Below are 27,035 nucleotides of genomic sequence, written 5' to 3'. Positions count from 1 at the left end.
AAGAACCTCACACTTACAACGCCGGCTTCCTTGGTTCGATTCCCACGGACGGCCAGCGAGGAAACCTGGTGGAAAAACCTTTGCAAGTCCATCTGGACGAGAGCGTCGGCTAAACGACAGAGGCAAGCTATAAGGTGTGGGCATGACCAAAACAGTGCAGGCATTAGCCTTTGAAGCGTCTGAGTCATGGCCCTCTGCTGCAGTTCACAGTGAGATGTGTGAAAAGAACGCTGTAGGTAGTGAATACACGCAAAGAGAAGAGACACAGAGGGAAAGGAGGCTGGGCACATCAGAGCAGCTGTGATAAAAACCCACAGCTAGGCGAAACTGATGAAGGGCTTAAGAAAGTAGACTGGGTTAAGAGGGGTTCCACTAGCCTGTAGCAACTCCCTGTCCCTCGTTCTCTCTTTTCACTTGTTCTCTTTCTCCACTCTCCCTCTCCATCCCTTCATCCTACCCATGAATGAGTTCACAGGTGAGCCTCTCTTACTTTCATCTCCAAATAACTCGCCTGAGGGTTGGGAACGGGGGGGGGGAGCGGGGAGCTGGCTGAGTTCTAAGCGGGGGGGGGGGGGGGCTACTAACACCCCTCGGCAGGGAGGGGGTGGGTGGGTGAGTGGTTTATCTAACTTCCACCTGACTGTAATGAGGGGTGGCTGCTAAGGTGAGACGTGGACCTGGGCGAAGGGGCCTCCCGGACTGACCCAGCGTCGCTGCGCCGGGGCTCTTCAGCACGTTGCGCCCTTCCCTTGTCTAGCAGACGCTCTAATCCCTTGTGACTCGGCGGGCAATTAGCGTTGGGTGTCTTGCTCAAGAGCACTTCGACAGATGCGCTCGCGTCTGTTGGCACAATCAGCCAACCGAGCTGCGTTTTGTTTACTCACTCTGACCGACGGGCTAACCGCCGCCCCAGTCCTGGACGGATGTGTTTCAACCCGGCAGATAATTGCACTCACTGGTTGTCCTGGGACTCAATCAGCTGCTGATTGGACGGACAAATAACAGAAGGGCTTTGGCTATCCACAACTGCAGCTGAATCATCCAGAGGATTTTACCAAATCAAATCTGTAAATAGTTTAACTAGAATTACATGAATCACACCGACTGCCAGTTGAGTGATCTACACACAGCTTCTCTGTTACACACACACACACACACACAATCTACGTTACACACACACACACACACACACACGTCACCAATTATGAGCAGCCTGAGAAACAGCTGCCGTTATAGTTTGACCACTGAGATATGCTTGACCTGATTCCCGGTTCGTCGCCGAAAAGCACCAGGATCCCTGTGACCGTGACTGAATGAGATCAGTGCCTGGACATGTCACATGACGACTGTTTAGCCAAAGATGTTTTTTCTCGCCACCCTGCCTGGGTGAACGTAGAGACAAATGAAAACTGCTGTTTGTTTACCACTCAACTGTTCATTCTAAAGTTTCAGCCATAACTAACAGAGGCCAGGGACTACATGGGAAGTAAACTAGACACATTGTGAAAATGAACAGAAGAATGTGATTGTCTTCTGTGTTCATAACAAGAGACTTAATCAATGCCAGCCTCCTGACAATGACCAACAGTCTACGACCAACAGCAATTAATCAGCTCAAGACAAATACAATTGTCTATTGGTCTGGCTGTGTTTCTCCTTGACAGAATCCCAACAGCCTCTCCTCAGCCCTTGTGACACCCCATTCAATAACAATTTGAATTGCATCCTTGCTCTCTGTCGACCTCCACACAGGCGTGCATAGTGTGTTTGGCAAAAACATAATCGAGACCAGCCAAGAATAGTAAAATGCTAGTGTTGTTCTCCAGGTACACACACACACTCAAAGACACGCACACATAGGGCCTAACTGACTGCACAACGGCTCCTTCAGGCCAAAGAGGAGTAGGTGGAGGAGGATTAGGGGGAGGAGAGAGAGTCAGACCGGCCGCTGCCGTACCGTACATTAGCCATTCCGCTATCTCGCTGGCCCATCCCCGTACCGTACATTAGCCATTCCGCTATCTCGCTGGCCCATCTCCGTACCGTACATTAGCCATTCTGCTATCTCGCTGGCCCATCTCCGTACCGTACATTAGCCATTCCGCTATCTCGTTGGCCCATCTCCGTACCGTACATTAGCCATTCCGCTATCTCGCTGGCCCATCTCCGTGCTGTACATTAGCCATTCCGCTATCTCGCTGGCCCATCTCCGTACCGTACATTAGCCATTCCGCTATCTCGCTGGCCCCTCTTCGTACCGTACATTAGCCATTCCGCTATCTCGCTGGCCCATCTCCGTACCATACATTAGCCATTCCGCTATCTCGCTGGCCCCTCTCCGTGCCGTACATTAGCCATTCCGCTATCTCGTTGGCCCATCTCCGTGCCGTACATTAGCCATTCTGCTATCTCGCTGGCCCATCTCCGTACCGTACATTAGCCATTCCGCTATCTCGCTGGCCCCTCTCCGTGCCGTACATTAGCCATTCCGCTATCTCGTTGGCCCATCTCCGTGCCGTACATTAGCCATTCCGCTATCTCGTTGGCCCATCTCCGTACCGTACATTAGCCATTCCGCTATCTCACTGGCCCATCTCCGTACCGTACATTAGCCATTCCGCTATCTCGCTGGCCCATTTCCGTACCGTACATTAGCCATTCCGTTATCTCGCTGGCCCATCTCCGTACCGTACATTAGCCATTCCGCTATCTCGCTGGCCCATCTCCGTACCGTACATTAGCCATTCCGCTATCTCGCTGGCCCATCTCCGTACCGTACATTAGCCATTCCGCTATCTCGCTGGCCCATCTCCGTACCGTACATTAGCCATTCCGCTATCTCGTTGGCCTCTCTCCGTGCCGTACATTAGCCATTCCGCTATCTCGTTGGCCCATCTCTGTACCGTACATTAGCCATTCCGCTATCTCGCTGGCCCATCTCCGTACCGTACATTAGCCATTCCTCTATCAAGTTGGCCCATCTCCGTGCCATACATTAGCCATTCCGCTGTCTCGCTGGCCCATCTCCATACCATACATTAGCCATTCCGCTATCTCGCTGGCAAATCTACATACTTTACTGATCATAAAACACAGATAGCGGGAGTTTCCTTCTCAGCCTTCCCCCGTACTCTCTGAAATACAAACGTGTGTGTCTCGCTCGGACGATAATGGGCTACTTGGCTATTCAGTGTCAGTGATGGAGGAATTAAGACTTCAAGCAGAGACTTGCGTTGTAACTGACATTTTTCTCTCCTCTCCTGCTCGTAACAGAGCTAAAAGCAGCAGGGCTGCAATTCTAGTAACTGCCTCCATACTTATCATGTTTTTTTTCAAACAACATATTATGACTGTGGACAAAAGTGGCGAAAAGTGGGTCAGAAATATACACAGTAAAAATATATGTTTACACATTACCACAAACGGGCAGAAAATAAGAAGTTACAACCCAAAGAGAAAAAAAGAGGACAGAGCAACAATGCCCGAACAGGCGTGCAGGGTAGAAGCAGGGCCTGCTGTGGGCTGTCTCTTCTAGTGAGGGTACAGGGTAGAAGAGGTCTGTCTCCTCTGGGCTGTCCAGCTCTACCCACAGTGTCTGGCAGAACCTCCATGCAGAAATAAACACTCTGCTGTCTCCCTCAACAAGACAGACAGGAAGAAGGGAGCAGAAATGGAGAGAGAATGAAAGCAAAATAAAACAGCGAGAGAGGAAGAACAAAAGGATGTGAAAACAAAAAGACAAAAAGAGAGATAGAGAGCGATTGTTTTCTTCCTCTTTACGTGCCGTTCTGAGGAGACACATTTAGAGCTGGCACAAGTGTTTGGTTCCGTTCTCATTCCCCCTATAAATAAAACAACGAGAGGAGGCTGAAACAGCATTGCCAAGTATTTCTCTTTCTTTGTCCAACGAGATACAAATCAATACGGGGATCTATTTTTGAGAAGTCCTCTCCACATAAAGAAGGAGAGTCTTGTTGAATCCGGGGAAAATCGATTGATGAACAAAGATACGAGCATGGGCCATCCCACCCAGGAAATCAACGGCGTCTCCTAAACGACCGGCCTGTCCATCTGTCCGTCCACTTGTGACCCCCAGGAGGTCCGGCCGAGTCCATCCACACCGGTAATCTTTCTTACGAGGCCTGGTGATAAATGATCATGTCTGGTGAAAGGGGGACGTGTGGTAAAGGTCGGATGTGAGATGTGCTCTCCAGGTCGTACTTTTTCGTTCGACGAGATCGGGAGAGAGGAGGAGGACGGAGGAAAAAATGCGCGAGAGAGAGAGGGGGAAGAAAGAGGAGGAGAGAAAGGGAAGGAAAAAAGAGAGAAAAAGCAAAAGGGGGAATTCTGCAAAGCTTTGTTTTTTTTTTTAAAGCACCCGAAAACTCAACAAAGTAAAAGACCAAACAGCAAAACAGAAGCGTAATAGAAAATGTGTTTTGACGGGAACGGAGGTTTAACGGCTGTGTGATGATAAAACGGGAGCTGCGGCGTACTAATTAAAAACCTGAATAAACACACACACACACAGACACACACACACACATACACATATTTTACCATTCAGGTGGGGAAACTGTTCTTAGTCAATATCCTATTACCCTAATCTAAACCCAACCTTAACCAAAAACTCAAACACCTCACCTCAGCCTTAACACAGACTCCAAACCCTAACCCATCTGTAACTTTTACCCTAAACCTAACCACTAAGCTAGAATCAGCCTTTTACCCTAAACCTAACCACTAAGCTAGAATCAGCCTTTTACCCTAAACCTAACCACTAAGCTAGAAACTGCCTTTTACCCTAAACCTAACCACTAAGCTAGAAACTGCCTTTTACCCTAAACCTAACCACTAAGCTAGAAAAATTCTTTAAACCTAAACTTAACCACTAAGCTAGGAACCACCTTTTTGCTCTTAGGGACTGGAAACATTTCCACATCGGGTGAAATGTTTCCTGTATTCCTTTCTGTTCTGGGAAGTGTTCGTTCTCATAGGTAAGGTAAAACAAGGACACACACACACACATACACACACACAAACACACACACACACACGCTCACTTTTCAGTCTACATCAATTTAGCCTCCCGGGTAAACGAGGGCACCTCCACTTCAGGCAGCCCTCTCCGTATCCTACTTCCTGTGTCCTTGTACATGTAATCGGCTGGTTGATAGCGAATGTGTGCTGTTTTAGCAGGGCCCACTCACTGAGGATGACTCATCCACCCGTACCTTCATACAGTAGCCCGCAAATCAGTGGGAGCGAGAGCACACAAAACAAACACTGGACGTCACGACGATAGAACTTGGTTCTTCAATGGGCCTGATGCCGTAGGTGGGGACAGACTGTCTTTGACAGTGTTGAGCCGAGACATTAAAACGGGGCTCAGTGGAAAACATTTCCATGGTGATGGAGGGCACACAAAAAACCACAGAGGGTTTGTACCGAAACGGCCTGCCAACGGCCTCTTTCTCCCAGGAAGTAAGACAAGCCAAGCGGACAAACAGCCTTGGCCAGAGGGTGAGGAGGAAGAGGCGGGAAGGAGAAAGGCTCAGGAGGTAGAATAGGAGGTAGAAGAAGAGAGACGGAGAAAAGGAGAAATAATATGAAGAGCGGGAGGAGGTCAGCTGTAGGACGAGGAGAGAGAAGATATAACAGGATGATAATTTTGCTAATTTGCAACGAATACAATCCAAAACCCAGGACATTCACGGCTGGGAGAAAACGGCGGAGGCTACGGGCGTTGTCAGGTCCGGTACACAGGAAAACAAGTGTAGCAAAGGCAGGTTCCTTAACCGCTCAGGCTTTAGCTGGGCCGTGAACGGGACCAGAGACTCTGCGGCCCTGACAGTGACAGGAAGCGTGTTTCACAGCCAAGGAGCCCCACAGCCAAAAGCCCTGTCATCCCCAGTTTGTATGGTGCTGCAGGGTTGCTGGAGGGAGACGGACCTGGCAGAGGGAAGGATGACAGGGATGACAGGAGAGAAATAAGACGAAGAAGAACGACACTAAGAGACAGAGAGCGCCAAAACAAAAGAGGCGTCAGAGAATGAAAGCGAGGCTCAAGAGAACGACAGCCTGAGGAAGAGAGAAGAAAAAAAAAAAAGCTCTGCACTTTTAGCGGGTAAAATTTCACCCACCAGGCAAACACACTCACACACACACACACACACACACGACAGCCCCCTCCCACAAATATGTCTCTAACAAACACACACACGCTGAGCGAGGCCCTCTCCGGTGACTTCCATCATGGGTCGCGGTGAGCCCTAGAAGTCTCCGGAGAGGGCCCCGCTGAGCGTGTGTGTGATCCCGTCATATCACAGCTCCGGAGGCAACCGGAGAGCCCGTATCCCGCCTTCCCAGCGGTGAGCCGGCCAGCACCGGGTGGTGAAAGACAATGGGGACGCCAACCGGCACGGTTCCCCATTAACACCAATTCCATTTCGAGCACCACCAGGGTGCTGTTGAGGAATTTGTGTAATGTACGCCGGGTTTGAGTAAGGGGTCTCCCACCTTTTCTAACATGAGAGCTTTTAAAAAAATAAAAAATTAAAGTAGAATCAATGTTACCACTCTGTTAGCCATGAAATCAAAGTGAGTTTCAAAGTGAGTGGATTTGATGACAGGGGGCACAAATTAGCACATGCATGAAAACTGTACAGAGCAATTTTCTGTGACCTATTTTGGCTCGACAGCGTCACTTTTACAACCAGCGGGCAGAAATCAGTGAATGCATCTCATGCATAAAAGCACAGTTTAATACACAGTATCAATATTTAAGTTTGATAGTTTCTTTTAAGTATGTCGTTTTTTTATCATCTGTTCTTCTGTTCTTCAATCTCACAATGACAACGATTCATAGAGTAAAAACTAAAATGAGATGTTCAGTACTGTAACATCCTATCTGTAACACCACAAAACTCTATATTTCTATCTGCAACACAACAATACTCTATATTTCTATCTATAACACAACAACACTCTGTCTCTGTAAAACTACAATACCTTATATGTCTGTGTTACACTACAATACTGTACAGTTTAAGAGAAACTTTTGAGACCACTGCACCTTTTTCTCTCCTTTCCAATAAAGTTGAAAAGGAAAGTTTTGAGTGAGGAACATAAGCGTTCAATTTGCAGTGGTCTCTTAATTTTAACCCTTCTGTTCCTCATATGTCTATCTGTAACACTACAATACTGTATCTGTAACACTACAATACTGTATCTATCTGTAACACTAAAATACTGTATATGTCTATCTGTAAAACTACAATACTGTATATGTTACACTGCAATACTGTATATGTCTATCTGTAACACTACAATACTGTATATGTTACACTACAATATTGTATAGTTCTATCTGTAAAACCACAACACTTTATAGCTCTATCTGTTACACTACTAAATGGTATGTTCCTATCTCTCTAACACCTGGAAGGTTGCCCCCATCCATGCGGATTACCGTGTCGGAGGGTAACGTCACGCCGACATAACTCTCTCACCTTTTAATGAACTGCCGCATGTCTCGCCACCTGGGGTTTGACTGACGGCAGAAACCCCTCCGCTCAGCAAGCCATAGCCAGACCGGTTGTGGCCCTGAATGGGCCGGACGGAGCCGGGTGATTGAGGCTGCTGATTGCGAACGTCCTCCATCTCCAGTCCTCCACCACTCACTCCAAATGACGCTGCACTGATGTTAAGAGAAATCAGGGGGCCCTGGAGAAATAGGTTTGCCTTATCTCGGGCTTAAGCCCTGAATCTGTCACACGGTATGCATGGCGCTGCCGAGGCCTCAGAGGAATTTCAAAGGGCTTTGTTCGGCGGGCTAAATGTATCCTGTTACCGACAGGCATACTCAGGCTAACGGCCGGAACATATAGGCCAAGAATGATTTGAAAGGCGTCATGATCTATGGCAAGGGTTTCTTAAACTATGGGCCGGGGCCCAAATCGGGCACGCAAGAGGTAAAGCCAGTCACGAGTTCTGACACATACTCCCACGCACGCCCATATCCTGGGTAGCTAGCTAGCTAAGCTATGAAACGCAAACTGTGGGGCCCATTCATACGGACTTGGTTTCAGCCCATCGTCACAGCTGTCACGACATTGCCACATAAAAACACAAAGCAGCTGTGTGAAACTGTAGGAAAGGAGGGGGCCTACCACACATATAGACTGGGAACATATTTGGGAAGATCCAACTTGAGGTCATATGACTCAGATTCCGAACTCAATGGGACGTTTGAAAATGTAATCTCTGTGTTGGAGTGTACATTTTAACTGCTTGAATATGTACACGCCGATGCTGTTTCATAACACTTCATGATGGATATTTTGTAAAAAGAAACGAAAGGAAAAAAAGCTATGAAACCGTTTAACGCGACAGCATCCAACAGAAGTATGGATAACACGGATGTTTACTGAGATAAATCTGCAAATGGAGGGGGGGGTTTGGGGATGACTGAATGTTGGCTATATGAAACACGCACGGCCGCTGCACACACGCGCACGCATTTGCCCGCACGTGAGCACACACATGCAGACGCACGTGTGTAACGTACACGAGAAGACCAACCTTCTCACGGCCACACTCTCCCGGTGTCATGAGAGTTATGAAACATACAGTAAATTGTCGTTGTTTAAAAACAACAGGAGAAAGTACATCAAGTGAATATGTGAAGACATATGTAGATAATGCAGAAAAAGCATGCCGCGCTGAACTACAATGAACGCTCTAGGCCGACACTCCCAGTGTCTGGGATCCAACGCCCTGTGTGGATTTTCCTGAACCAACTCGCCGCCAAAATCAAATCTATCCTTCATTCTTCTGAGCAACGGAGCCATCTCTTTTCCCTTCATTCAATAATAGATTTAATAGATTCTCAGATGGCTTCCTCGCTGGCACTTCATTTTTAGGCCGTACACAAATTCCCACACGTGCGCTCACAGGCATATGCACACGCCCAAGTGCGAGCACGCGCACGCACACGTTCACACGGCACGTACCCTAGGCATACACACACACACACACGTGCGCGTACGCGTGCGCGCACACACAGACACACGCCGACACAATCAAAGACTTTGAAATGAAAATGAAAGCACGAGTATCAATCTTTATCTAATCCACTAGCTGGAAGCTGGAGCCTGTTGTAATTACCTCAAACACTACACAAGAAGAAGAGAGGAGGGCAGCGCTCACTCAGCATTACTTACTTCCTCGCTTCATTCTTTTTCGTATTCCACAGAGACACACACACACACACACACACACACAGACAGACACAGACTGACACACACACACACACAATGCTTAATATCACCCGAACAATACAAATAGCAATCACTTGTAAGTCATATCCACCCTTCAGGGGGCCTCCGTCGCTTCCAAACAACACGGCCAAGGACATGTCTTGAATTTAAATGGACTGGAACACGATTTATGTGTTTGTGAGATCGGCCACTGGCAGCGGCTGCAAATCCTGGGCTGCTACGGTTCCCCGTCCCTCGCCGGGCCCGATCATTACCGGCCAACGACTGTTCAGCGGGATGTCGGACAACGCAATCGATTCTTCAGTCGTCACGCGTTAGCACGGCACCGGGCATTAGCACGGCCGCTAGTCTGTTAGTCCTGCCTGTTGCTACAGTTTTTTATCACAAAAACGCTTGACCTTAACCACACTGCCAACCATATGCCTAATCATAACCTTCAATTAACAAAAAGCAGACGTTCGTTTTAATGTGTTTAATCCATGTGGGTATTTAGGACTTTGACGTTGCTGTTCTATCCCGAGGAAACCTGATTCTTCTCACTTAAGGCCCTTATTGCCTGATGGCGGTTTTTGTTTCTCATCTAAACCCAGACCGGCTCGATATTCCATAGCTTGGCTTTTCCCAAAGGGTTTCAGCTTTGCCAAGTAGATTAGTAAGCAACAGCATGGCCCTGCAGGACCCAGGCAGCAGTAGCTGTGTCGTTTGGCAGTTTCTTCTGATCCGAAATGAATGCTAAAACAAATACAGACTTCAGCTAACCTATTTTTAGGTTGCTAAGAACAGGTAAATAGTAAGAGGAATGCCACGGAAGCAATTAGGGTTAATTGTCTTTCTCAAGTAGTTTTTTTTTTTTACCTCAGAAGCTCCTGGATTAGAATGGGCAGCATTTGACCTCCAGGCTACCCTGCCACCCTAACTTGAGCTTGTACAGGGCAACATATTGGCATTGAAAGTTCTAACCCAGTCACGGGCACCCTGGGAAGAATCCAAAGTTAGAAAGCACATTTTGAATGTCAACGATGGAATTTCTGGTGCCAGCATGATACAGTAAGGTAGCTGGCCAAATTCTGTACCAAAGGAAAGCTGCCCAAAGCCAAATTCTGTACCAAAGGAAGGCTGCCCAAAGCCAAATTCTGTACCAAAGGAAGGCTGTCCAAAGCCAAATTCTGTACCAAAGGAAGGCTGCCAAAAGCCAAATTTAGTACCACAGGAAGGCTGCCCAAAGCCAAATTCTGTACTTCGGGATGGTGAAAATGTAACAGAGCATATTTTTGGACTCCGTCTTTCCCCTCTCTCCTCGCTCTGCCCCCTCCCCCTTGGGTTCCTAGGGAATCATCTCGTGAAGGCTACTATCTGAATCATATGTGACTTGAGCCAAGTCTGATGCTCTCCTAGCTGTCAGAGCGGCTCTCTATCTCTAGGACAGATCAGTGTGAGAAAGTGATGATTGCCTGGAAAGAGAGAGAGTAAGAGAGACAGGGAGGGAGACGGAGAGCAAGAGTGAATCAGAGAGACAAGGAGAGAGAGATAAGGAGAAAGGGAGAGTGAGAACCAGATCCCCCTTCAAAAGATCTGCCTGTAGCCTGACAGCTTCTAGATGTGAAGCTCGTTGTCTCTGACGCACAGCTGAGAGGCACGAGGTTAAGGGTTAGAGCTGCTGTAGACGTTCTCTTAAGAAGCAGAGGACGGTGTGTTTGTGCGCACGCGCGCGCACAGAGTTACTTGTTGTGTCGAAGTACTCGTCTTGGTTGCGCGCTTGTCTACGACGTCTGCTCGTGTTTGTTGGACGGAAGACAGGGCCCCCTGCACCCTCCATCAAATTCCTTTGAAAACAAGTCATGTTTCCTGAGAGCGTCTCGAACTGTCTCCCAATCCCCAGCAGAGCGGCAGTAAAACTCACCCGTCTCTCCACGTCTCCCTCGCTGAGGACCGCTAGTGTGATCAAAGGGGCGCGTTCACTTGAGCGACGCCACGCTACACTTTGCTCAGCGCAATTCCTTCGCAGACACTCACGCGGCTCGAACGCGACCCGAGACCTGCTCATCCACGTTCCCTCCGGTGCCAGAAGGCACAAGCTATGCGGGGGTTACGGTCCCCCGAGAAGAACTTCCAGTCCATAATTCTTCTATTTCTTTCCCTCTTCGCTAGGTGTCACGTCTTTCTTTTGATAGCGTGAAAATTAGGTCTGACATCAGTAAATGCTATGATAGCACTTAAAAGCTAATGAAATGAAGCCCTGTAGACTTCTGAAAACAGGATGCAGATGATATTTTTACCGCATCTAAATTGGGACTGTTGTCTTAGCGAACATCCTCCTTGAGAGAAAATCCACCTGACTGGATACATTTAGCCAAGTGTCCTGTGTAAATAACCACCCATGTCACTCTCTGTAGACAAGATACTGTACTTTTAATAATTAAACATTCCTACAAAGATGCTACAAAGAAGGCCCAAGTGTGTGTGTGTGTGCGTATGTGTGTATCACAGTGTCATCACATTAGCTTGCTTCAGGTTAAAACCACCAACCAACCCACGCCGAACCTTAAAGCACCTCGTTGCAAATAGGCGATAAAATTGACAACTGACTAAACCCGATTGAACCTATGGTTCTGTGGGGTTGGGGAGTGGGGGGGGGGGGCAAATGCAATCAAGGGGAGCACTGAGAGGTCAGATTAGTAAAATGACGTTACTGCGGGCGGATACAAGGTTTTGCACTCACGCAATCACACAGAGTTGCTGACACTGCCTTTAAATGCCTTTGGTCCCGTAGTGTCATCAGCAGCTTAGGAAGACCAATGGGAATTACTCAAAGCTGTGGGCCCTCCCCCTTTCTGTACCTCCCTCCACCTCTCATTCTCTCTCATCCCTTTCTCTGTCTATCCCTCACTTCTTCACTCTCCCTCCATGTCTCTCTCTCTCTCTCTTCCTTGGCCTCTATCTCCTTCTCCCTCATTCTCCCTCAGTCATCAGGGTGGGTCTAATCCCCAGTGAAGTCCACGGCGACTGTAACCCCGGTAACAACCCCAACAGCCTGAGAGGTAGAGCTAAAGGGTGTAGTCAAAGCCCTGGGTAAACAAGGATTGTAAAATGGGTCAAGAGACAAGAGGTCGGGAAATAAACTACGGTTTTCTTCTTCGTGGGAGCAAGTTGCATTTCCAGGGATGGAATTGAGAGATGGGTTGTGGACTCTTTGGGCTTTGAGGGGAGGCACCTCTCGTCTGTACTGCTCTCTGGAACTGTCATTGAATTTCCGCAGAATTTCTTGGCACTGCACGTCATACTCCCTCCAGCTGACAGGAAAACAATGATTCATTTGAAAACATGATCCTGAGTGCCGCGCGATATGCTGTTCCGTGTCGGCACCGATACAGTCTGTCGTTCTGAAGTTGGCCACAATATCTGGAGAGAGATTGCATTAATAATGTTCTCAGGATCTCCCGTGATGTCTCAGATGTTATTCCAGACACCGGGCTAATACCTGTGTTGTACTTTAATGGACCGCAGTGATAGTGTTGACTGAAGTGCTGTTTTGACTTGACTCAGTCATTGATTTAGTTAATATTATAATTCTGCGTAGCTCAGCTGGCAGAGCGCAGCGCGTTCAATGCCAGGTTGTGATCCTGGTTGATTCTCACAGCAGAGGAAATACGGAGGAAATATCTGTATGGATATGTATGCCTCCACAAACCTCTCAAAATAGCCCTGAATGACAGCATCTTCTAAATTACCTAAATGAAATCACTTAAACAAAACCAAATCCAAACACTGTTGCTTTTGTAACCCACCCCCCACCCCACACCCCCCCCCCCCGACCTGGAAAGAAAGGAGTGAGACATGACATGAAATACTGGAGGAAGAGTGAAAACAGAATGTTGAAATATCCTCTCCCGCTCCCCCTTGCTCTTCCTCGCTCCTCTTCTTTCTTGCTCCCCTCTCTCTCTCCCTGTCTTTTCTGCAGATGTTCTTTCTCTAGAGGGTCTCTGGCAGATCAGCTGAGTCCCACAGAAAGGTCTCCTCCCCCACAGTCCCCATGCATAGGAAGCAGTTGGAAAGCCACCAGCATCAGACGAAAGTGAGCCAACACAGAAATCAGCTTATTGTTGGAATGGTTGGACACACACGCACACACACACGCATACACACACACACACACACAAGCACATACACACACACGCATACACACAAGCACACTCATGTACACCTACACTCTACGTCATTCATTCTCACACTTCAGTAACTGACGTTTGTCCAGGGCGAGATAACTAAGTCAATTTGGACAATCGATACAAGAAATCGAGATAAATGCCAGCAGGTGAAGTGGAAGAGATTAACACCTTTATGTAAAATAGAAGAGATAAACAACTTCATGTAAAATGAAAGAGATAAACACCTTTATGTAAAATGAAAGAGATAAACATGTAAAATAAAAGAGAGAAACACCTTTATGTAAAATGAAAGATAAACACCTTAATGTAAAATGAAAGATAAACACCTTAATGTAAAATGAAAGATAAACACCTTAATGTAAAATGAAAGATAAACACCTTAATGTAAAATGAAAGAGATACACACCTTTATGTCAAATGAAAGATAAACACCTTAATGTAAAATGAAAGAGATACACACCTTTATGTCAAATGAAAGATAAACACCTTAATGTAAAATGAAAGAGATAAACACCTTTATGTAAAATGAAAGAGAGAAACACCTTTATGTAAAATGAAAGGGATAAACATCTACATAGATCCACAGGGGGTGCCCCCCACCAGATTGAAACTGTGCCCCCCCATATTTAGGGTCCCCAGGGTCTGGGAACAGGATGAAGGTTTGGGATCGGCTTGGGGGACACTTGGCATGTGGTGATGGCACTCCGCACACATTCCCCTGGTTCAACGTGTACATCGGCAGTAATTGACATGTCTGTGTGTTTCGCGTTTCCCCATCTCTCAGGAACCCAGGAGGGAGCGCGTTCAAAAGGCTAAGGATTCTGAGATTGGGGGGGGGGCTGAGTGAAGCCTGTTGTGGATCTGACATCCACCATCTTTCCAGAGGAGGAGGAGATACGTCTGTTGACTCAGATAGAGGAGCAGACAGCAGGAAAATACCCTGTTTGGTTTCTCCCCTGTCAGTGGGGGGGGGTGGTTGTTGAGAGAATGTTTCTCACTACACTTTCAAATCGGAAACCTGTGTAAACATAATTCTATCCCTCTCTCTCTCCCTCTCTCTCTCCCTCTCCCTCCCTCTCTCTCTCTCTTCCTCTCTCCCTCTCCCTCTCTCTCTCTCTTCCTCTCTCCCTCTCCCTCTCTGTCTCCCTCTCCATCCCTCTCCCTCCCTCTCCCTCCCTCTCTCTCTCTCTTCCTCTCTCCCTCTCCCTCTCTCTCTCTCTCTTCCTCTCTCCATCCCTCTCTCTCCCTCTCTCTCTCCCTCTCCCTCTCTATTCCTCTCCCTCTCTCTCCCTCTCCCTCTCTCTCTCTCTCTTCCTCTCTCCCTCTCTCTCTTCTTCCGTCTCACCCTACCTTCATCTTGACAGGTGTCTTGCATTAAAGGAAGGCCTCTAGCCAGAGTTTTCCATTCTTAGTGTAGCTGCATTATGTGGCTCTGGATAGTATGGGTATCATTAAAGGGGGGCCAAATGTAGCGTAATGCTCAGGGACCCGTGGATTACATTTGACCTTTGACCATGAGAGGGTACTGTTGACTGACACACACACACCGGGTCGCCCTCTGAAGGGACTCACTCTCTGAAGGAGTGATTAATATTGATAGGCACGGCTTTCATGAGGTGCTGATACCTTTTCCTCCGGGACCCATTTGAGAAGTAGAACCTTGGGACTCGTCTCACAAACCGGGGAAGAAGAGAAAAAAAAACGACAGCCGTGTTGTCTCTTCAGACAAGGCCGCGTTGGCCGTTTTGCTCGTGAGCACGTGGGGCCTTTCTGGGTCTGCCCGCGTACACAGCCGGCGCGCTCAAGGATCACCGAACATCCTCAGTGCCCCGGCAGGGCGAACGCATAACAGCAGAGGGGTTGTCGGCCGCGGCATCATTGTCTGCTCCTCTGTTTACAGGGATGGACTCCTGCAGCATAAGCTAATCGAAAGAGAGAGACTGTTCTGGGAGAGAAAAAAGGAGAAGAAAAGCCAGTGTATAACGTGTATTCTTTCTCCGAGAAGGAACGACAGAATGGAGAGTTGAGGTGTTGTGCTGCTGCTATAATAACGGTGTTGCGACAGCTGTGAACCCTCTCTATAGGGAAGTCAGTGAGAAGTGCCTTTCTCTAATGTATTACAGCTACCACCACGAAATGAAATCAGAAGATTTGGGGCTACAGGCGCTGAACTGAAACAGAACAAAACATCTAATTTTCATCAAGACCACAGGCTCAAACTGTCTCACGTTTTTCCTTTCAATCCCTCTTAATTTCCTTGATGCCGACAGCCTTCAAATTCACATTGTTGACATCCCCTTGTTAGCGTGCACCAGTCACCTAACCTTGATATGTAGATCAGTGAGTTTTGGGACTGAATTCCCTACAAGTGGTTAGAGAGGGAGGGAGAGAAAAGAGAGAAGGAGGGGAGGAGGGAAAGGGAGGGAGAGAAAAGAGAGAAGAAAGAGAGAAAGACTTGAGGTGGAGAGAGCAAAGTGAGCGGAGGCTGGGCCTAACTACGACAGAGAGATTAGTGCCGGATCAGAAGAGAATGGGTTCTATTACTGCAGAGAATGACAGAGAGACCAGAACAGCATGGGTTCTAGTCCTGTAAAGAAATATAGAGAGACCAGAACAGCATCGGTTCTAGTCCTGTAAAGAAATATAGAGAGACCAGAACAGCATGGGTTCTAGTCCTGTAAATAAATATAGAGAGACCAGAACAGCATGGGTTCTAGTCCTGTAAAGAAATATAGAGAGACCAGAACAGCATCGGTTCTAGTCCTGTAAAGAAATATAGAGAGACCAGAACAGCATGGGTTCTAGTCCTGTAACGAAATATAGAGAGATCAGAAGAGTATTGGCTCTAGCCCTGTAAAGAAATATAGAGAGATCAGAAGAGTATGGGCTCTAGTACGGCAGAGATTTATAGAAGTCAGAACAACATAGGTTCTAGTCCTTCAGAGAGTGACAAAGACATCAGAACAGTACGGTGAGGTTATTCACTCTACATTAGGAAGATCTCCACACCACGTAAGCGGAGATCTTGGGTTTGTGATCATCAACGCAAGAGGCAACATACTCTAAAACCCGACCACAAATCTGAAACTATCCTTCCACTTTATGCAATATAAAATCTGTCTGCAATCTCTGTTTTCTCCAGGACACACACATGAATCTTCCTTGACTGGAGGCCCTGGGGGCAGGCAGCTGGCCAGGCCTGGAGTTATACCTCTCCCTGGCTAGCAGTGGGCCAAGTGAGGACATCTGCTCTCATACAGCAGGGCTCTGAGCCATCTCCACATGCCTCTCTCCGCGGCTACAGACAACTACACGAAACTGGGATAGATATGATCTACACAACAGACAGAGCACTATTCATCCCGCTACCAGGCCCGTCAGCTGGAGACCAAAGACGGTTTAATCACGGTCACATCTGCTACAGATTCTTGCTAAATGTTTGTTTGACTGTGGGGTGGCGTCTGATGTTATTGCGAAAGAGACCAGAAATTTGAGATTTGTGAGATATTGCTCTGAACAAACACAAACATGTTCATTCTCGCGTAAGTGGAAATATGCATTTGGTACTTTGACCTACTTACTAACAGCACAGTAACTGCCTTAAAGTGCGGCTGTGTCATTGCGGCCCGGAGTTTAAAACCTGGCCACGGCGTACCAAGAACGCCCAATGCCCTCTAATGTTGGTTGGTGGGGTTGGTGTTGGATAGGGGTTACCTGACCTCGTTGCGCTCTGTCAAGCTCCTTGTAATAGCTTGGGCATACTAAAATGTAGCTGTTGGCCAGGGAATGCGTTCTTCATACTGTGCCTTCAGAAACCCTTTACTTTTCCATACTTTGCTGTGTTATTCACTACATTTATAATTAACTTTCCCATTTTCCAGATTGACTGACCTTCATGTCTTAAAGTAATGATGGGCTGTCGTTTCTCTTTGCTTATTTGAGCTGTTCTTACCATAATATGGATATAACTATTTCAGTTCAGATGTAATGATGGTCTTCTGTACACCACCCCTACCTTGTCACAACACAACTGATGGAGTCAAAGCTATTAAGGAGGAAAGAAAATTCACAAATTAAGTTTTAACAAGAAACACCTGTTAACTGAAATGCATTCCATTGTGAGAATGCCAAGAGTGTGCAAAGCAGTAATCATGGAAAAAGGAGGCTACTTAAGAAATATATTTTCATATTGTACATACACTATATATATATTTATTCCTATCAATCTACACACAATAACCAATAAGGACAAAGCAAAAACACTAAATGTGTGCACATTTATTGAAAATGAAAACTTAAAAGATATCATGTACACAAGTATTAAGACCCTTTGCCATTTTGCTACTGTGTCATCTGGTCATTCTTTAGATGTCTCTAGAAGTTGATTGGATTCCACCTGTGGCAAATTCTATTTATTGGACATGAATTACAAAGATACACAACTATCAATAAGGTCCAATACTTCACAGCGCATGTCAGAGCAAAATCCAAGCCATGAAATCCAATGAATGGGACAAGACAGAGGGAAGGATGAATGCAGCAAAATACAAGGGGGACCTTGAACAAAACCTGATCCAGAACAATCAGGACCTCTGACTGGGTCAAAAGTTCATCCTTCAGTATGATGACAACCAGAAGCAACCAGAAGCCAAGACAACGCAGAAGTGGCTTTGGGACAAGTCTGTGAATGTCCTTGAGTGGCACATCCCTTACCTAAACTTGATTCTACTAAACGTCTGTGAGGAGACTTGAATATTCCAGTTCACCAATGCTCCAATCATCCACTCTTACAGAGCTTGAGAAGATCTGCAACGAGGAATGAGAGAAACTGTCCAAATTTAGGTGTGTAAAGCGCTTAGAGGCATACCCAAGACTCGAAACTGTGATCACAAGTAAAGGTACTTCTACAAAATACTGAATGAAGAGTCTACTTACCTTATATACACAAGTACACCAGATATTAATTTTTTTTAAAATATTCAATAAACTGGCAAAGAAACGGGCAAAAAAAAAAATATTTGTCATTGTTGGGTATGACGTGTATATTGGTGATTTTGTTTTGTTGATCAACTATAAATTAAGTCCATAACACAACGAAATGTGGAGAGTCTGAATACTATTCCATGGCACATTAGATGCTGGCAAGCACTTCCAGGTACAGCAAGCAGTAAGATATGAAACAGAATAGCTTGGCAAGATGTGATTCAGAGGACACGGTCGACCTTTGACTCCTCCTAGCCTGCCAGGAGTTGGTGCAATGAGGCAAGGTAATAAGCGCGAAAGTGGGTAAAAATAAATAAATAAAACTGAATAGCCGAAATGTCACATATACAGATTATTATCTCAAACAGAACCAAGGAGATCACCATTCAATTTCTTCTGTATGTGTGTGTGTGTGTGTGTACGAGTGCACAGACAATGAGAAGACAATCTGGTTGCCAGTAGTGACCATGTTTACAGTCAACATTCCATTTAGGAAGAGCACAAAAAGCAAAGAATAGCTGTGTGTTGCATTGCAACAGCACCGTCACATCAGACAGAACAATGAATGACGAATTCCGACATCACCATCGCATCGTACAGAACAGTGACGGATGAATTCCGACATCACCATCGCATCGTACAGAACAGTGACGGATGAATTCCGACATCACCATCACATCGGACAGAACAGTGACGGATGAATTGCGACATCACCATCGCATCGTACAGAACAGTGACGGATGAATTCCGACATCACCATCACAACGGACAGAACAGTGACGGATGAATTCCGACATCACCATCGCATCGTACAGAACAGTGACGGATGAATTCCGACATCACCATCACATCGGACAGAACAGTGACGGATGAATTGCGACATCACCATCGCATCGTACAGAACAGTGACGGATGAATTCCGACATCACCATCACAACGGACAGAACAGTGACGGATGAATTCCGACATCACCATCGCATCGTACAGAACAGTGACGGATGAATTCCGACATCACCATCACATCGTACAGAACAGTGACGGATGAATTCCGACATCACCATCACATCGTACAGAACAGTGACGGATGAATTCTGACGTCACCGTCCCATCGGACAGAACAGTGGCGGATTAATTCCGACATCACCGCCACATCGGACAGAGCAACGGATGAATTACGACATCACCGTCACAACAGATAACACAGCAACGGATGAATTCCGACATTACAGTCACAACGGACAAAACAGTGAGGAATGAATTCCAACATTACTGTCACATCAAACAGAGCAAACCATGATGGATATGTGACGGATGAGTTCCAACATCACCGTCACAACGGACAGAGCAAACTGTGACTGATGAATTCCGACATCACCTTCACAACCGACAGAGCAAACTGTGATGGATGAATTCCGACATCACCATCATAACGGAAAGAGCAAACGGTGATGGATGAATTCAGACATCACCGTCACAACAGACAAAACCGTAACGGATGAATTCCGACATTATCGTCACAACAGACTGAGCAACCCATGATGGATGAATTCCGGCATTACGTCACATCAGACAAAATAGTGACGGATTAATTCCGACATCTCCGTCACAACGGACAGAGCAAATGGTGAAGGATGAATTCCGACATCACCATCACATGAATGATTTCTCACATTCAGACAGATTCAGAAGTTCAAGTTCAAGTAGGTTTTTCTCATTTAATTTACATTCTTTTCTAAAAAAGATGACAGTGACTCGGAGCGCATCCAGGATTTGGCTGAGTAATAGAAACTTGGAATGGGTAATATTTCCATGGAAAACTTGCCAGACAGAACTTAACTTGCACTAGAAAGTGCCATGGAACGAGACAGCACCACTATGTTTTTGCAAGACCCCTTTCATCTTGGTTTTGAATGAGACTTGACTAACACACCGAACAGCGCTTCAGACCGCCAAACGGACCATGTCACATCATCTGATTGGCAACGTTGGTTTCCTGAGTCCTACTAGCCAGATCACAGAAATCTGCTACAAGGTATAGGTTTATAAACCAACTGACCCTCATGGCATAAAATGGTCAGAAAACAAACAAAACATGGTGGTGGTATAGGGTAAGGTAATACACCATTGTTAATAATACAGTATCAGGTAATCTTATCGTAATACACTATCATTAATAATATAGTGTAAGATAGTAATATACACTATATTATTAGTATTGTGTAATATAGTAATGTATAACACTATCATTAATACAACAGTATTGTATGAAGTAGTGTTATACAAATTAACGTAATACAATGTCATTAACAAAACATTATTGTGTAATATAGTAATGTATAACACTATCATTAATACAACAGTATTGTATGAAGTAGTGTTATACAAATTAATGTACTACAATGTCATTAATATGACAATATTGTGTAATATAGTAATGTAACACATTATCACTAACACAAAAGAATTGTAGAAAGTAACGTAATACAATATTATTAACATAACAATAGTGTGTAATATATTAATTGTAATACACTCTCATTAATACAACAGTATTGTGTAATTAAGTCATGTAACACACTATCATTAATACAACATACTTTTTCCAAAGGGTACACAGTGGCATATCCCTAATACTAGGCCGTGAACTTCCTATTGTGTGTGTGGGTGCGTGCGTGTGTGCGTGCGTGTGTGCATGTGTGTGTGTGTGTGTGCATGTGTGTGTGTGTGTGTGTGCGTGCGTGTGTGCATGTGTGTGTGTGTGTGCATGTGTGTGTGTGGGTGTGTGTGTGTGAGCCTAACCACAACATCTTATAAAAATGTATCCCGAGTGACACTCAGCGGGGCACACCCAGAACAGTACCATAAGCGTAAACATTAGGACACGGGAACATGGGAGCCACGCCGACTGGAGGCCATTACTGACCTGTGCTGCAGCAGTCCCAGCGTCCACCCGGCTGTCGCGGTGACGGGAGATCCACCGGGCTGTCACCGTCAGGCCCCTCGGCTCCCCTGCCAGAGACAGAAACATAGAGGCCAGTGAGGACAAATAAACATCCATTATAACCGTTGTTTTTCCAACCTTTTCCAATGACCTGAAAATAAGATCTCTGCGACAGCATGTCGTGACCTTGGCAAGTAAAGTGTTTTGTGTTCCCAAGAAGCTGATCTATTAATAACAACACCAGTACCAATGTTTTATCTGGACCTCACCATAACGTTCCAGGGTTATATTTGGACCCCACAACAACGTACTAGGGTTATATTTGGACCCCACAACAACGTACTAGGGTTATATTTGGACCCCACAACAACGTACTAGGGTTATATTTGGACCCCACAACAACATTCCAAGGTTATATTTGGACCCCACAACAACGATCTATGGTTATATTTGGACCTCACAACAACGTTCCAGGGGTATATTTGGACCTCAACACAACATTCCACGGTTATATTTGGACCTCACAACAGCGTTCCAGGGGTATATTTGGACCCCACCACAATGATCCATAGGTATATTTGGACCCAACCACAACGCTTCAGGGCTTGATTTGGATCCTATCATAATGTTCCAGGGTTTGATCTGTGGCTCTCAGTAAGATTTGTTCATATGAATGAGTAGCAGGTACCTGCTGCTTTTGGCAATACCTGATGGGGAATAAAATCCTTAATCCTAAACTATTCCTGTCTATGCTGCCTTTGTGCTGTGTTCTCTCTCGGAGTCTGTGTACTGGCAGACGGTCATTCAGACTGTCCACAAACCACATTCCCCTGAATACAAATGCAGTGAATAGGAACGAGTCCAGGTCCAGACTGCCAATACGTGAGAGACGCCGCTACGCTGACATTGCGGTGCTCGTAAGGACAGCGACCATGAATGAAAACCCAGAACATCCATCCACTAAGAGCCCTTTATTGCGGAACGACAGCACCACCGGTCAAACTTTGACTTTTTCCTCTTCAACTTGGAAAACGGTTGGTGGTGGTGGTGGTGGGGGGGGGGGGGCTTCAAACAAGTAGCATCTATCTTGGACTTTGGCAGACTGAGTTAATAATTCCCTTAACTTTTCCCTAGAACATGACGCAAAATCTTTAGGATTCTTAAAATACCTTTCAAAAAAGAGATTCTTATACACACAATAATGGTCAAACCCCCACGACTGGAAAAAACGTTTTTCAAGGACTACAGCTATGGACGCAAAGAATGGTCAGCCATCATAATTTAAGTTTTAACCATTTGTTGACGCAAACAAAAAAACAGAAGATTATGAACTGCAGCCTGGGCAAACCCAGGACATTGGCATTTTTGTTTTGTGGTGGACAATGGCAGAGATTGGATGATTTTGACAAGCACTTCCACCTGTGCTTGTCACAGGGCAATTGTGCAGTATGCACAGTGTCTCCCAGCTCAATTAGTTGTTCAACTTGACATTATGGGGTTTTGGTGTCGATTAGAGGCAAAATCCCCAGAATGAATCCATTCAGATGATATGTTGTAACAAAAGAAAATGTAAAAGTCCAAGGGCCCAAATATGTTTTCAGAGCCACTGTATGGTGAATAGAGGTTCATAACACTGTGTCCTCCAGAGCTTGGGTGCCATGTCATAGATTTTATACTCTACAACACCTGTCCCTGAAACAGAATGTCACACCAATGCACGAATAATCAGTGGGAATGACACAAAGCATGTTTTAAGATTTTTAATTATAACCTACAACTGGGTATTCTCACCAGTGTAAAAGGAATCAAATCCTTGTCATGGACATGCAACACTCGTGAACTTCAACAGTCTTCAAAGGGTAATTGAATCCACTGAGAAATCAATGTCCTTTCTTTTCCTCTCCCCTTTTCCTCTCGTCTCTTCCCTTTTTCTCTCCTCTCTTCCTCTAACCTCCCCTCCTTTCTTCTCTACTCCATGTTCCAGGTGGCTGCCTGTAGATATGTGAACTCGGGAAATAGCAAAGAGTTGGGCCAACTCTCCTTGTTCTCCCAAGTCAACTAGAAGCATTATTGATAAACAGCAGGAGCCAATCTGTTCAAAGCAATCTACGTGGATTTTATCTACCTGATCTGAGGGGGGAGAAATAAAATGAATAGAACAGACAGATCACTGGCTTGAAATGGAGATTTATGTTCTATTCATTCTATTTCTATGCCTTTAATCATATCCGATTGGAGATCCAGATAACTTTTGAAAACCCTGGCCCTGGGGGATGATCTTGGAAGCGGAGATTGCCTCTCAGCGGGGCGAATACCTACCCACCCTTTACTCCGTTCACAGGCTGGGATGAGCTGCGGGGCCCCGCGGTTGGTGGCGAGAGGACAGACTTGTCATTTATTATCTGCTCAATCTCAATCCCCTCTGATTGGAGGACCCTCCACCCCCTCTGATTGGATGGATCTCTAGCCCCTCTGATTGGATAGATCACGGCTGGGGCCAATCAGGGCATTGGCCGGGTGGTTACCGCAAAACAGAGAATCAGAGGCTAATCATTCTGCTGCATTACGGTCAGTGAATGATCCTCACCGTCCCATCGCAGTTAAATTTAGAGGTGGAGATTCATCCTAGTGTATAGAGAGTGAAAGAGAGAGAAAAAGAGAAATATATAAAGAGAGGGAGAAAGAAAGATAGAGGGAAACTAGTTTGGAGCCACACGGATGACTGAATGATTCCTGTCTGCAGTGTGAATGGTCAGTATTTGATCCGAAGGTGAGAAGGTTATGATGTCCCTTCTGTGAGAGGTCTAACTGCGGCAGCTTCGTGACCAGGTTCATCCTCCAACTTAATCGTGCACATCCCAAACATTCTGAATCCATACGGACCTACGCAACATGCCATGCAAAAACGCAAAAACGCACCAACACAGATTCGGTCAAAAAATTTAGTTAAGCTCAAAAATCTGGCTTTGTAGTATCTGTTTTATCTCGTGAGAAAGTGTTTAATTATTTCCAGTTTAAGGGAAATGGAGTGTGGGATTTGCAGTGAGCACAAAATCCAAGTTAAAACCAAGGCAGACCGCAGTGAGGTTATAGAACTTTGGCTTTGTTCCAGCCCGTTCCTGCCTTCAGTTTGCTGCTCAGCCACACAAAGAAAAGAAAAAAAAGAAACTACACAAACAGCGTAGCGGAGAAAAATGTCTGTAAACTGCATTTGCTGTATGCAGTAGGTAGATAGTGATGGTGCAATCATTTGTCAGGGCAAACCGGCCACAGCTTTGGCTTATAGTCACATAGTTAAATAAATAGCCACACAAAGGTAAGAGAAGCAGAAGGAAAGTTGGACTGACCTATTTAGATTGTAGATACTGTGCAGTCACAAAAAATCTGTACACGTCCTGAGTGATGAAACGAAGTACAATAATAAGCCATACTCAACATGAAAAACACTAACTATAAAAACAATTAAAACCCATTTAAATGTAGAACATTCCATCAAAAAGAGCTATAAACAATAACGTTGGATAGAAACATTAAGATTTAAGATATTTTGGAGGTCATAGTCCAGTTCAATGGGTTTGTGTTATAGACCTTACAAAAGTAATTCATATTAAGATGACATACCAGCGCATTATCATTAATCTACCTATAACACACAGCATTCGGCTGGCGAGCAAAAAAAACAAACTTCAAAGCAACTTTTCTCTGTTTCCCAATTTGCATAGTTACTATATTTTGCCTTTGTGGAGCTGAAATAGTTGCTGCTGTGCTGATTCTGTCGTCCTTGAAGCAGATAAAATTGGCAAGCTTCTAAACAGACAATTCATCAACACTTTCTGATTGAACCAAAGTTCCCGCTGTGTGTAATTAAGTCGAGGCCCTGGCGCGTGATAGGGAGGCTGTGACTGTGCCCCCCACCCCAGATACCTCGTTCGCCACCCATGTCTCCGTCGCCTCCGCCGCCCAAGTCGCAATGATTCAGCTTTTTTTGGTGCTCTCTCTCTGTTAACCAGTAGCTTTTGGCTAGAGGTCTCTCTGGGAAAGTTCTGTCCAGTTAGGCAAACAATGGAGTCCCTGAAAGAGAGGGGGCACTCCTGTGAAGAGGCCAGTTTGCGTGAAGGAGCACATAGCGGTTTTCAAAGCACAAACGAGCCCCATCTCTAATGCTCTTTAAAGACCTTCTCAGCCACTGTTGGTCGCCCATTAACAAAGTGTCATAAGTGAATAGGCTCAGTCTCATCGGTGCATTTCGACTCACAGGCTTTTTGGGGGGATTTGCATGCAAGATACACATTTCACAAGTTTCCAGTGTGCGGTTGGTGGATATCACAGCCCACCCGCGAGGCGACTGCCTTTTTAAAATATTAATTCACATAATCCCCCCGCCTGTTTCCTCAATGGGGGGGCACCGATCAAATGTTTCGCTCCCGGTTAAGGTCACCAATTAATAACTGATAAGACTGACAGAAATCCATATAAATGTCACCATTATTTCGCCAGTACCTGCTAGGGGCCGATTGAAACCATAACCGGCGTGACATTTGAAAGGGGCATGGGGGAGGGGGGGGGCAGATGGGGAAAGGATGGGAATGTCAAGAAGCACCCGACCTGGGCCTGGGTTCGAACGGTATTCAAAATCCATTCAAAGGCTCTTTCTGTGCTTGAACGAAAGCAGCCAATAGAAAAGCTCCACACGTGACAGAGACCTCACCCAACTGGCAACTGCAGGCGGACCAAAATGCTCACAGAAAGTATGCAAACCCTTCCATCTGTTATATTTAGTACTGGGTTTGCCCCTGGTTGCCAGGGTGGGAGTCGGGTTTCGTTTTTCCTTTGTGACGGACTACATCCCTGACCTGCCGAAATCAACGAGGTCTCACCCTTCACCCTCTGCCCCCCCCCCCCCCCCCCCCACCTCCGCACTCACCCCCCCCCCCCCCACCCCATGCTCTCTCTCTCCCCTCATCTCAACCCCCATCCTCTCTCTCCGCCCATCCTCGCTCGTCAAACTCTCTCCCCCATCCTCGCTCCCCCCCCCTACGTAGCTAAAAGAGCAGAAACAAGAACACTGCGGCATTATGTGAGCCCACCAGTCTCAGGGCTCACGCGGAGGAGAAGAAGGAGAAAAATATTTATTCCCAACTCGTTTTGAATCTCATCAAATGGAGCCCTAATGGCCATGGACGTAGTATTGATCAGCTCCGGGCGGTATTGCCAGATCTGTCTTAGTCTTCCCGCAGAGGCACTTAGGGAAATCTGAGTAACAAAGTTGCGAACAGAAGAAGATATATGTGCACTCTAGAAAACCAAGAATTACTGCTGCTCAGAACTCTAGCTTCCGCAGCCCGCTGCATGCTGAAGCACTTCAATGAAGGAAATTACCAAATATAAGTGCCGGGAAATTCGCCTTGCAGATTTACATTCGTATTGTAAAACTACCTTGTATAGGAAGTTGCAAATCTGTTATGAAAATATGTCTGCCCGAATAAAAGACGTCAGACTGGAAATGCACAGACACTTTCTTTGAAGTCAGGGTGCTATCAAGCCTTCTCTTATACGAGGACACTAACATTACCTCCTCAAACGTGTGCAGAGGCTTCAGGGCAGCAGGCTAACACAGTCTTGAAGCACACAGGAGTACCAGGGTTTCAAGCCAGGGCGAGTGCA

The 27,035-nt window shown here is 46.0% G+C and overlaps 1 protein-coding gene across 1 annotated transcript in view; it reads right to left on the bottom strand.

The window, feature by feature from the left end:
- The window catches only part of adam19a (ADAM metallopeptidase domain 19a), a 104,028-nt gene that overhangs the window by 65,860 nt on the left and 11,133 nt on the right, over positions 1-27,035 (bottom strand). The window contains exon 2 of the mRNA XM_010887970.5: positions 21,354-21,439. Coding sequence (XP_010886272.2) covers positions 21,354-21,439 — 86 coding nt within the window. The remainder of the gene's footprint in view (positions 1-21,353; positions 21,440-27,035) is intronic.

The sequence above is a fragment of the Esox lucius genome, chromosome 24 (assembly GCF_011004845.1).
Source record: "Esox lucius isolate fEsoLuc1 chromosome 24, fEsoLuc1.pri, whole genome shotgun sequence".
Lineage (NCBI taxonomy): Eukaryota > Metazoa > Chordata > Actinopteri > Esociformes > Esocidae > Esox > Esox lucius.
This window is presented reverse-complemented; position numbering and strand designations above follow the sequence as displayed.